The sequence below is a fragment of the Hemitrygon akajei genome, chromosome 19, assembly GCF_048418815.1.
Source record: "Hemitrygon akajei chromosome 19, sHemAka1.3, whole genome shotgun sequence".
Lineage (NCBI taxonomy): Eukaryota > Metazoa > Chordata > Chondrichthyes > Myliobatiformes > Dasyatidae > Hemitrygon > Hemitrygon akajei.
In genome coordinates, this window is record NC_133142.1 from 69,289,784 (window position 1) to 69,303,456 (window position 13,673).

Genomic DNA, 13,673 nt, shown 5'->3' on the forward strand with positions numbered 1-13,673 from the left:
GAAGACAATATGAAGAGAGGTGGAGGGACAAGTAGTTTTGAGGCAGTAGAGATGCTACAGAAGGACTCAGACATATTAGGAGAATGGGCAAAGAAATGGCCAATGGAATACAGTTGCAGGAAGTGTATGGTCATGCACTTTGGTAGAAGAAATGACAGGGTTGACTATTTTCTAAATGAAGAGAAAATACATAAACAATGGAGGCACAAAGGGACTTGGGAGTCATTGTGCTGGATTCCATAAAGGTTAATGTGCAAGTTGAGTCTGTGATGTGAAAGAAAAATGCAATGTTAGCATTCATTTTGAGAGGATAGAATATAAAAGCAAGGATGTAAAGGTGAAACTTTGTAAAACACTGGTGAAGGCTCATTTGGACTATTGTGAGCAATTTTGGACCCCCTGTCTTAGAAAGGATGTGCTGAAACTGGAGAGGATTCATGGAAGGTTCATGAAAATGGTTCTAGGATTGAATGGCTTGTCACATGAAGAACGTTTGATGGCTCTGGTCTGTTTTTACTGGAATTTAGAAGAATGAGTGGTGACCTTATTGAATCCTATCAAATGGTGAAAGGCCTTGACAGAGTGGATGTGGAGAGGATGTTCCCTATGGTAGGCATTTTCAAGACCAGAGGACACAAACCCAGAATAGTGGGGTATCCTTTTAGAATGGAGATGTGAAGGAATGTCTTTAGCCAGAGAGTGGTGAATCTGTGGAATTCTTTGCAACAGGCAGCTGTGGAGGCCAAGTCGTAGACCTTGCTGGCTGTCTGTATTCTATTCCCTGCCCTGGATGCAGAACAGTGAGGGAGCTGACCCTGTGCATGCAATAAGCATTCAGCAAGGTCCTCATTGACTTCAGGTTCAGAGGCTCAGATCCAATTGCCAAAAACTTACAGGTTTTTAAATGTCTCTGATCATCAGATGTTTAAAAACTATTAAACATTTTTTAAGAAAATCAAAAACTAACTTAATGAAATAAAACATAATAAAAGCTAACAAGCTTTTAATTATAAGATATAGGATCAGAACTCTACCATTTGGCCCATTGAGTGTGCCCCACCATTTCATCATGGCTGATCCATTTTCCCTTTCAGCTCCAGTCTCCTGCCTTCTCCCCGTATCCCTTCATGCCCTGACTAATCAAGAATCTATCAATCTCTACCTTAAATACATCCAATGACTTGGCCTCCACAGTGGCCTGTGGCAATGAATTCCACAGATTCACCTCCCTCTGGCTCAAGAAGTTCCTCCTCATCTGACGTCCCTCTATGTATGCACTTGTTCAGGCTGTGGGGATGTACGCCTGCAAATACCGCCTTCCTCAGAATAAGCATATGATCCAAGACCTCACAACTTACTGCCTTTAATCCAGTGACCTCTTCTATCATTTTCCATAACTATTTAAAAACTAATAGAATTGTGGCTCCCACTGCAAATTCAGTTACTTGCCCTGCCTCAGTCCCCAGCAGAAGTCCACAGAGGAACCCAGCACTGACTACCCACTTAAAACACACAAAATGCTGGAGGAATAGCAGGCCAAGCAGCATCTATGGAAAAGGGCATGAGTATTAATGGCTATGAGTGAACTGGGGAGAGGGTGTACCAGTAGGGTCATGTTGGAAGGAACTCGTTTGGTATCAGCAAATGCCCTGGTCATGTCCACTGACCAGTCAAGCACTTGATTAGGGGTATTGCCATTAAGTGCACTACACAGGGGTAGCATACATTCAGCAGCTTGAGGAATGAAGCCGTGATAGAAATTCACCATACCTAAAAACTCCTGTACTTTTTTAGTATTGCGAGGTAGTGGGAAATCTATAATAGTGGCTACTTTGATGAGAGGGGTTTTTATGCATTCTGCAGCAATGGAATAGCCGAGAAATTCAATGCTTGCCAACCCAAACTGGCATTTAGCCAGTTAGTAGTCAACCCGTGTTGGCTTAATCACTCGAAAAGTGTGAGGAGATGAGATACGTATTCAGATTTGGATGATCTGCTGACAAGTATGTCATCCAGGTAAACCCAAAGAAAAAGTAAGTCTTTTAATACACAGTCTATCAGCCATTACAAAGTCTATGCTACATTTTTTAGCCCAAACGGCATGCGCAGAAACTCAAAGAGGACAAACAGAGTTATTAAGTCAGTTCTCTTTTGGTAGCCTCTAACCAGGTGTACTTTGGGGGAAAAAATTATCTTCCCAGCTAAATCTGCTGAAAAATCCTGGATAATGATTTGGGATGGTGTCGGTGATGACTATGTGGCCAGCAACCACCATCAGACTTGGGGACCACATGGAGCGTTGAAGCCCAGGACCTATTTGATGAGTATACAATACCAAGTCTTATGTTGGCAAACTCAGCCTTCGTCGTTGCCAGCTTTTCAGAGTACAGTCTATACGTGCGAGCATGGACCGGTGGGCCATTTGTAGAAATATGGTGCTTGACCCCGTGAATTGTGACTGTAGTTGAAAATGTGGGATTGATGAGGTTTGGAAATTCGCCCAGAAGTAGAGTAAACTGACGTGGTGGTGTGGTGCATGCGCTTGACAGAGTTGTTGTGGGGAATTTACTGGAAGATCAGGGTAATGACCCAAAGACCTTGACATCCATAAACCAGTAGTTATTAAGATTGATTAATAGTCCTTCGGCAGACAGGATTTCTGCATTGAGCAGAGGTCTAGCCACTTAAGCCTACTTTTTTTCACCCAGAAAGTTGTGGATCTATGGAATGCTCTGCCTCAGAAGACAGTGGAGGCCAGTTCTCTGGATGCCATCAAGAAAGAGTTAGATAGAGCTCTTAAAGATAGCGGAGTCAAGGGAAATGGGGAGAAGGCAGGAATGGGATACTGATTGTGGATGGTCAGCCATGATCACATTGAATGGTGGTGCTGGCTTGAAGGGCCGAATGGCCTACTCCTGCACCTATTGTCTATTGATTGTTGGCAGACATGTTCAGTAACTCTGGAATTGTCCTTGAGCATCTGAGGCACCAATGTAGGTTTTCGCAAATAACATGACATGAGGTATTTACGTTTAAGTAAAAACCATGACAACTCATTTTAAAAACTGATCCCAAAGATGTTAAGCATACGTTGTGTGCTACATAATCACATCAATCCTGCCTCTTAAAATGAATCCCCGCTCAATGTCAGTGGTTGTGAATTCTGTACATTTCATCAATTACATTACCCTATACTCTCACTGCCTACACCTGGGCCACCTCTTCACACCAAAGCCTCAGCTCCTCACTTATCTACAGACCAATGCAACAATTGGCCATTCTGCTTGAGCCTTAACTTCATTTTTTTTAGCTGCTGTTAATTTGCCAAGCAACCATTAAATAGTAATTTGTAAATATTCTTCATTTAGAGTCTGATTAAGTGAAACTTACCTCTTTTAAACTCTCATGCCTCAGAATCCAAGTCTTAGCCCCTGTTAAGTGAAACACACCAATAGGTCCGGGTCCAACCTTCTTGCATTGCTTCTCAGCAACCAGAACCAAAGCTTCTGGTTCCTCTATCTCCCGCTGGGCAACATGGTACCCAGCATGGTGAAATTCCTAATCCATTGCAAGGCCAGGGGTTGTTACATTTAATTCTCATGCTAAAAATAGTTGTTAAATTAGAGTAAAAGGATTTTAAAGAATTGTAGAGATTGAAAAGATGGCAGAAATTAAAAATTGATTGATTTCACCAAGGACACAATGTAGATTAGCAGTGATTTTGGATAATATCCTTGGATACTATGTTAGGCTGTTTTCAAGAGGGTGAACCCTTGTAACATAGAAAGCCCCAAAGGAGTACCTGGTAAAGCTCTGAAAACTTGTGCCAACCAACTAGCGGGAATATTCAAGGACATTTTCAACCTCTCACTGCTACGGGCAGAAGTTCCCACTGGCTTCAAAAAGGCAACAATTATACCAGCGCTTAAGAAGACTAATGTGAGCTGCCTTAATGACTATCGCCCAGTAGCATACACATCTACAGTGATGAAATGTTTTGAGAGGTTGACCGTGACTAGACTGAACTCCTGCCTCAGCAAGGACCTGGACCCATTGCAATTTGCCTATCGCCACAATAGGTCAACGGCAGACACAATCTCAATGGCTCTCCACATGGCTTTAGACCACCTGGACAACACAAACACCTATGTTAGGATGCTGTTCATAGACTATAGCTCAGCATTTAGTACCATCATTCCCACAATCCTAATTGAGAAGTTGCAGAACCTGGGCCACTGTATCTCCATCTGCAATTGGATCCTTGACTTCCTCACCAGAAGACCACAGTCTGTGCGGATTGGTGATAACATCTCCTCCTCACTGATGATCAACACTGGTGCACCTCAGGGGTGTGTGCTTAGCCCACTGCTTTACTCTCTCTATACCCATGACTGTGTGACTAGGCATAGCTCAAACACCATCTACAAATTTGCTGATGATACAACCGTTATTGGTAGAATCTCTGATGGAGACGAGAGGGTGTACAGGAATGAGATATGCCAACTAGTGGAATAGTACCACAGCAACAACCTGGCACTCAACGTCAGTAAGAGAAAAAAGCTGATTGTGGATTTCAAGAAGGGTAAGACGAAGGACACATACCAATCCTCATAGAGGGATCAGACGTGGAGAGAGTGAGCAGTTTCAAGTTCTTGGGTGTCAAGATCTCTGAGGATCTAACTTGGTCCCAACCTATCAATGCAGCTATAAAGAAAGCAAGACAGCAGCTATACTTCATTAGGAGTTTGAAGAGATTTGGTATGTTAACAAAACCAAAGCATTCTGACAGGCTGCATCACTGTCTGGTATAGGGGGTGGGGAGGAGTGGCTATTGCACAGGACAGGGTTGTAAATTTAGTCGGCTCCATCTTGGGCACCAGCCTACAAACTACCCAGGACATCTTCAAGGAGCGGTGTCTCAGAAAGGCTGCACCAATTATTAAGTACCCCAGCACCCAGGACATGCCATTTTCTCACTGTTACCATCAGGTGGGAAGTACAGAAGCCTAAAGGCACACACTCAGCGATTCAGGAACAGCCTCTTCCCCTTCCCCTGTGCTATCCCATTCTTAAATAGACTTTGAACCCATGAACACTACCTCACATTTTTTAACAAAATATTATTTCTGTTTTTGCATGATTTTTTAATCTATTCACGTATGCATACTGTAATTGATTTATTTATTATGAGTATTTTTCCTCTTCTTCTAGATTATGTATTGCATTGAACTGCTGCTGCTAAGTTAACAGATTTCACATCACATGCCGGTGATAATAAACCTGATTCTGATTCTGATTCATTTCCTTGAAAATGTACCTCCGATACTTGGATTAATGTGACAATGATACAATTTAAAAATGAAACAGAAAGTGAATATAAAGACTTCACAGTTTATAACTCCTTATTGTGATACCATTTTAAGTAAAATAACTTTAAGCCATAATACATTGTGTAAGGTTAGTCAAACACATTGTAATTGATCACTTATTTCTTTGAATTGCTTTTCCTTAGTCAATGTGTTAAAATAGCCTCTTTATCATACAGTAGAAAAGAAATGTCAGAATTGATGTTGGATTCCTAAGTGAACCTTTTTATATACTGTATATGGGATAGCGATTTATAAGGCATTGGTCAGACTGCACTTGGAATTGTGTGAGTAGTATTGGGCCCCTAATCTAAGAAATAATGTGCTGGCTTTGGTACGGGTCCAGAGGTTGTTAACAAGAATTATCCTGGGAAAGGATGTGGAGACAATGGGGGTGGGAGGCTGTCGGTGGTGGCCTGAGGACCAGAGAGTACAGTATCAGACATTGCTTTAGAACAGTGATGAGGATGATTTTTTTTTAGCCAGAAGGTGGTGAATCTGTGGAATTCTTTGCCAAAGCCAGCAGTAGAGGCCGAGTTACTTGGGTATATTTAAAGCAGAGGTTGATAGGTTCTTGGTTAGTCATGATGTCAAAGGTTATGGAGAGAAAGCAGGAGAATTGGGTTGAGAGGGATAATAAATTAGCCATAATGGGATGGCAGTGCAGACTTGATGGATTGAATGGCCCAAGTTAGCTCCTATGTCTTGTGGTTTTTTTGGACATTAGTAAACACAAAATATTGAATTAAATTACACAAGTAGGCACAGATTCAAATTGTTAAAAGGTAAACTTAAGACTGATAGCAGAAGGTTGCACTTAACAAGAAGGAATTGAGCCAAGACAGAGATTGGAAGGGAAAACTATAAACTTTAAATGGTTAGATTTTTTGTTCCTTATTTTGTTCCATATCTTTGGATTGCAGGAAACCAGCCAGTACCACTTGGATCAGTGGAAGGATTCCATCCAATCAAGAGGAAATGGGAAAGTCTCCCTGCAATGAATGTCCCACGCTGCTCATGTGCCAGCCTCCAAACTGATAACATGCTCTTTGTGATTGGTGGTGTTGCACAGGGACCCAGTAATGCTGTGGAAGCCTTGTGTGACCGAGAGAGTATCTGAGCACAGTGAAACTGTGAAATAGTAATGTCGTGGATCAGCAGTTAATTCATTTTGGACTTCTTGGTCAGTGTCTTTGTCAGTGTTGTTTGAAGATTCTGATATAGGATATTAATGCTATCAGTAAGAACTTTGAAAATAACTTGTTTTACAAAGGTGCATAAGAAACTTTTAAACACAAAGATTATGTTCCCTTGTAGAATTAGCTGAGTACTAACATTGTATTCTCTCAAATAAAATGTGTTAACTATGGAGTTCTGAGATACTGATACAACCTTTAGACAGAAGCATCAGTGAATATACAAGTCTCACAGTTGTGAACTTAATATTAAGTGAAGAAACAAAGCTGTCTCAACAGATTGTAAGCGATCACATATTCTGTTGAATTCCCTGTTTTGTTCAAGAGGACAATTCATTGATAGAAAATTTAAGAAAGAATTCCACAGAATTGGTGTTGTTTCCTATATCCAGCAAAAGGCCTGACCTTTCTATGAAAGGAAAAGCTTCAGAATTGGGAGCCAAAACTGTCAAAGCCTAGATAAATGAAAGTGAGGGACTTATAACAGACTTTTGGCTATTAGGATAAAAAAAGAGATTGTGTAAGTGCAGTCCTAGTTTTTAAGAAATGCTGTAGAAGGAGTCTAGATAATAATAAGGTAATCATAGAACTCTTATCTGTCTTAACAATTCAATCCCTGGTAGAATATTGCAATTTAACTAATTATGTGGCTAGGAATTAGTACAATTCCTGTGAGGTTCCTGTATTATTGTTACTACTTGTCTTATTTCACTGGTTTGAGTGCTACAAAATTCCCGTAGTAGGATTCCAGTTCTGTAATTGATGTTTCTTTAATAATGTCACATAAATGGTAGACTTCCAAAATAATATTGCATTGGTTCAAGTGAAGTCATATACAGAAAATGGCAGGACAGAGGGGCTGTATGGAAAGGACTAGTTAATGTTTAAAATGAATGATAATTGGTCTGAAATATTAATACTAGTTCTTTCTTCACAAATATTTAGTACTTCCAGTATTTTCAGTTTTATTTAGTTTCCAATATCTCCACTCATTTATGCATCATATATTCTGTAGTTGTGCCACTAAAGTGTAAGCAGTTTGCTCTCCACTGTGCAGGTCCATCCAAATGCAAGCACTGTAGTAACACCAAATCCTCATTATTTGGTATTATACTCTAGCAGTAGTCATACAACAGATTAGATTCAGTAAGGCAACCTTGCACCAGAGTGATCCAATGTTCTAAAGACCCCATGGTTCTGCTACACCAATATGCAATTCTCATATAGGGAAGGTATTGTAATTTTCCTGGAGACATTTTCTAGAACAGAATTAATTTTCTATTGTGTGCACTTGTAAATTTATACAATTCTGTTGCATTCTATTTCATACACTGATACCAAAATAATGTGGTGACGGTGACATTCCCAGTGTTGATACTAGTGTAAAGTCCCATGGTAGTCAGAGACCATAAAATGAAAGGTTTTTGTGCTATTGGAAGTAAAGTTTCCATTATACTGTTTCACCAATTTGTTCCATAATACGTCTGCCAACTTTTCTATCACAAGACACATTAAGGGCAGAATTACGCTACTTGGCCCATTGAGTCTGCTCTGCCATTTCATCATAGCTGACTTATTATTCCTCTCATACCCATCCTCCTGCCTTCAATCCATATCCCTTTGAAGCCCTCACTAATCAAGGACCTATCAACCTCCATTTTAAGTATACCCAATGACGTGGCCTCCACAGCCGTCTGTGGCAATGAGTTCTATAGAGTCACCGCCATCTGACAAAAGAAATTCCTTCTCGTCTCTGTTCTAAAGAGACAACCCTCTATCCTGCGGCTGTGTCCTCTGGTGTAGACTCCCCTACTACAGGAAACATCCTCTTCACATCCACTCTATCTAGGCCTTTCAATATCCAATGGGTTTCAAAGAGATCCCTTCTTAATCTTCTAAACTAACATGAGTAGAGGCCAAGAGCCATCTAATGCTCCTCATATGTGACCTTTTCATTCCCAGAATAATTTTCTTGTGAACCTCCTCTGCATCCTCAATGCCAGCACATCTTTTCTTAGATAAAGGACCCAAAACTGCTCACAATACTCCAAGTGCAGTCTGACCAATGCCTTATAAAGCCTCAACATTACATTCTTACTTTTATATTCTAGTCTTCTCGAAATGAATACTAACATTGTATTCCTCAATACAACTCAACCTGAAAGTTAACCTTTAGGGATTCCTGCACGAGAAATCACAAGTCCCTCTGCACCTCTGTTTTCTGAATTTTCTCCCTGTACCTTTATTCCTTCTACCAGGATGAATGACTATACATGTCCTTACACTATATTCTATGTGCCACTTCTTTGCCTATTCTCCAAATTTGTCTGTCCATCTTAGAATCCCTGCTTCTTCAACACTACCTGCCCCTCCACCAACCTTCATATTGTCCGCAGACTTAGCCACAAACCTAACAATTCCATCATCCAAATCACTGACACATAATGTGAAAAGAAGCAGTCCTAACACCGATTGCTGTGAAGTACCACTAATCTCAGGCAGCCAACCAGAAAATGCCCCCTTTATTCCCTCTCTTTGCCACCTGCCAGTGAGCCAATCTTCTATCCATGCTTGCATCTTTCCTGCAATACCATGGGCTCCTAAAGTAGCCTTATGTGCAGTACCTTGTCAAAGGCCTTCTGAAAATCCGAGTACACAACATCCACTGAACATGCAAAAATGCTGGAGGAACTCAGCAGTTCCTGCCAAAGGGTTTTGGTCTGAAATGTCGACTGTACTCTTTTCCATAGATACTGCCTGGCCTGCTGAGTTCCTCCAGCATTGTGTGTGTGTTTTGTTTGGATTTCCAGCATCTGCAGATTTTCTCTTGTTCGCAAACATCTAGTGAATTTCCTTTGTCTATCCTACCTGTTATTTCCTCAAAAAATCCCAACAGTTTTGTCAGGCAAGAGTTCCTCTTAAGGAAACATGCTGACCTTGGCTTTTTTTTTTATCAGATGTCTCCAAATATCCTGAAACTTCATCCTTAATAATGGATATAATGGATTCCAACATCTTCCCAACCACTGAAGTCAGGCTAACCGGCTGATAATTTCCTTTCATTTGCCTCCCTCCCTTCTTAAATAACATCATATATTGGTGTATATGAGGAACGGCACAAGCAGAATCAAATGTGGAGCCCAAAGGAATTTGTTTCGTTCCCTGTCTATTGCATCACTGTGGTTGACCAGATTTCCAATATTTGTTCCGGTATAACATACCATAGTAAGATGATCTATAGAATCCAATCTGAGGTTGTCTCCCATTCAGAAAAGTACCTGAAGTATTAAGGATAATTTTCAATGCTCTCCATTTTGAAATGTTTATTATCAATTTGTATCCTGATGTAACTGCAGTGAGCTTCTAGACGTAAATTTACATCAATATGGGCTGTTCTAACAGTGCCACAACAGTCCCATATTGTTAAAATCTAAGATACTGTTCCACTAGTGTAACAAATTTGTGTAATGTTCCTCCAATATGATTATAAGATATTCTATCTGTAGCAAGGCACATAATGCAAAAATTAAGATTGAAGTTAACTTTACATGAACACCAAAACATCAAAACTTAGAGTGAAATGCATTGCTTGTATCAAATCAGATCAGTGAGGATTATACTAGGGCAGCCTACAAGTGTCACCAGGCTTCGGGCTCCAACATAGCACACCCACAACTTACTCACCTTAACCCTACATTTTTGAATGTCAGAGGAAACCCACATGGTCACAGAGAGAATGTACAAACTCAAGAAAATCTGATGATGCTGGAAATCCAAGCAACACACACAAAATGCTGGAGGAACTCAGCAGGCCAGGAAGCATCTCTGCAAAAAGTACAGTCAACATTTTGGCTCAAAACCTTTTAGCGGGACTGATGAGAAGCCCGTGTAAGAAGGAGGGGGAGGGGAGGTAGAAGTACAAGGTGGTAGGTGATAGGTGAAACTGAAAGGAGGGTCATGGGTGAAGGAAAGAGCTGGGAAGTAGATTGGTGAATGAGATAAAGGGCTGGAGAAGGGGGAATAGAAACATAGAAAACCTACAGCACAATACAGGCCCTTTGGCCCACAAAGCTGTGCTGAACTTATCCTTACCTTAGAAATTACCTAGGGTTACCCATTGCCCTCTATTTTCCTAAGCTCCATGTACCTGTCCAGGAGTCTCTTAAAAGACCCTATTGTATCCACCTCCACCACCGTCGCCGGCAGCCCATTCCACACACTCAACACTCTTTTCATAAAAAACTTACCCCTAACATCGCTTCTCTACCTACTTTCAATCACCTTTAAACTGTGCCCCCTCGTGCTAGCCATTTCATCCCTGGAAAAAAAACCTCTGACTATCCACATGATCAATGCCTCTCATCATCTTATACACCTCTATTAGGTCACCTCTCATTCTCCGTCGCTCCGAGTAGAAAAGGCCGAGTTCACTCAACCTATTCTCATAAGGCATGTTCCCCAAACACAGCATAATCCTTTCAAATCTCCTCTGCACCCTTTCTATAGTTTCCACATCCTTCCTGTAGTGACGCCACCAGAACTGAGCACAGTACTCCAAGTGGGGTCTGACAGGGTCCTATATAGCTGCAACATTACCTCGCGGCTCTTGAACTCAATCCCATGATTGATGAAGGCCAATACACCGTATGCCTTCTTAACCACAGAGTCAACTTGCGCAGCATCTTTGAATGTCCCATGGACAGACCCTAAGATCCCTTTGATCCTCCACACTGCCAAGAGTCTTACCATTAATACTATATTCTGCCATCATATTTGACCTACCAAAATGAACCACTTCACACTTATCTGGGTTGAACTCCATCTGCCACTTCTCAGCCCAGTTTTGCATCCTATCAATGTCCTGCTGTAACCTCTGACAACTCTCCACACTATCCTCAACACCCCCAACCTTTGTGCCATCACATAATATTTAGCTGTGTAACATCAGTAGCAATGAAATTACTACAGCGATACAATATCAAATAATCCTTCAATAGTGTTCCACGAAAGCCAGCCGTGGGAGCACATCTGAGCAGCCAAAGTGATGCCATTGTCACAAATGAAATGCAAGGTAACAAGTTCAGCAAATAAATATTAGTAAGGTGTCTCTTAAAACTGTAGCATCGGATTGTTATAAACAATGTGATTTTCTCTTGCTTTATCTCTCCACTTAAGATTTCCTACAATAAAGTCAAATGGTTCAAGTGAGCCAACTGCCTAATAGCTTTTCCATCTTCTTAATGTAGTTGGAGAGATGTTCCACAGCTGAGTCATTCTTCTTCTGCCTTAATGGCTCTCATATTCATAAGATATTGCTGTACTGTAAATTCCCTTATTATGCCAAATCATCATGCTATAGTAATACTCAGTACAGAATTTGTGTACAGTATCAAAGGAGGACTGCTGTGGTTAAAAACTTAATACAAATGTCTTTTCCTTTATCTTGCTTAAAGTTTGAACGAGAGGTCGAAGATTTGCACACCATAAGGGGCTTATAAAAATTGTACAATTCAGGGTTAGCTTTAAGAGCAATGAATAATACAAAAACTTTATCATTTATGGAAATAGAAAAACAAACAATAAAAAAGCTCATGGTCTTTGCCTAATTAAATTGTTTTATTTATGTTTACTTAACATTGTGTATCAAGCTAGTATCCAGAAGTGAAGAGGGACTATCACAGGCTTGCTGTCTCTTTAAAATGTTCTCAGCCATGGCGATGTCACCTTTCTTTTCTGTGTTAAATGTTTAAAATCAATTATTTATTCCATCCTTTGGATTATTCATTTAATTTACAGTATTCTGAGATAGTAGCACAACAAATCCATTTTTAGAATTACAGTAGCACAGTTACATTCCATTAAACCATTTAATTATATATAAATCCTTGACCTTATTTAAAAAGAGAATTTACAACATGCTGTAGGCAAATTTCACTCTGGTCCTGCAAGTTATCACTGAAATTTGATGGTCTCTGTAGTGGTCTAAACAATCTCCACTTATGCCCTGTCACTATTCTTCCATTACTATTTCTTAAGCATGATTAGAAATGGTCAATGCAGTCTTTCACAGATAAACATATCTCAAGGGCATATTAAGAGGGGCTCAACATTGTTTGATTTAGATGTGGGTTCTTTTTTCATTTATTGATGTATTAGTGAGGTAACTAGTTGTGAGGTATAGTTTACTCTATCATGTTGATTCTTATCAGGAAACTGATTATCCCTATTTGTGTTGCCATTTTATTGCTCCTCAGTTGTACTCTTTATCATGTTTTCCTCTACTTGCTTATTTCTATTTCACTGTTTAACATTTTTATGACCTACACTATGAGATTTTTAAGGCACACCCTTTCTATCATACAGTTCCTAGATGGCTGTCCATAATATTCAACAATGACAGGAGACCAGTGTGGGAGAGTGCTGTTCCACTCTCTCAACCTCAGAAGTCCGTGTCCGGTGGTACGAGTAGTCGTCACAGACTGGGGTCTTCCTTGGTTGCAGCGGATGACCATGACTGTCACATCCTTCGCACTCCATGAAACATTGCAGAACAACATCCTTGGCCATTGGATCTCATCTGCCCAGTCTACTGGAACGGACAGTTCCTAGAATTTCCTATTTATTACACTGTTTCCCAGTGTACACACAATTGGAAAACACTAAATGTCTGTACCCATCATTAACTCCCATCTATTCTTCAATGCCCATTTCTAATTCTGCATTTACTCTTGTACACCTCCCTCTTTCTCTTTCCATTGCAATTTTCCAGTAGCCCCTCTGCTATCCAGATGTTGCTATTTAACATTCTCTATCACTGCTTTATTGTGCCGGTGTTTAAAAAGTGAAATATATGACAGCTGAAGACATATTTGAAGAGCAACAGATTAAGTGCAGATGCTGTTTGGAGTAGTATGTTAAGCAGCTGTAATGCAGTATTTAGCAGTGATTGATGACCATCCTCCTGATGGTACCCACAAAAAAGCATTGTTTGTATATCCCGAGTTCCAGTCAGAGGTGCAGTGTGTTCAAGGAGGGAGCATGTTGGAAATGCAGAGGGCAATACTCAGAACATGCAACCACACAATTGTCACTTTAATTGCTACATTAATTG

The 13,673-nt window shown here is 40.4% G+C and overlaps 1 protein-coding gene across 5 annotated transcripts in view; it reads left to right on the forward strand.

The window, feature by feature from the left end:
* The window catches only part of klhdc8b (kelch domain containing 8B), a 399,584-nt gene extending 392,847 nt beyond the window's left edge, over window positions 1–6,737 (forward strand). For all 5 annotated transcript variants that reach the window (XM_073072737.1, XM_073072740.1, XM_073072742.1 and 2 more), the window contains one exon: window positions 6,290–6,737. In XM_073072737.1, the coding sequence (XP_072928838.1) occupies window positions 6,290–6,486 (197 nt within the window). In that variant the 3' untranslated portion in view covers window positions 6,487–6,737. The remainder of the gene's footprint in view (window positions 1–6,289) is intronic.
* Window positions 6,738–13,673: the final 6,936 nt, after the last annotated feature.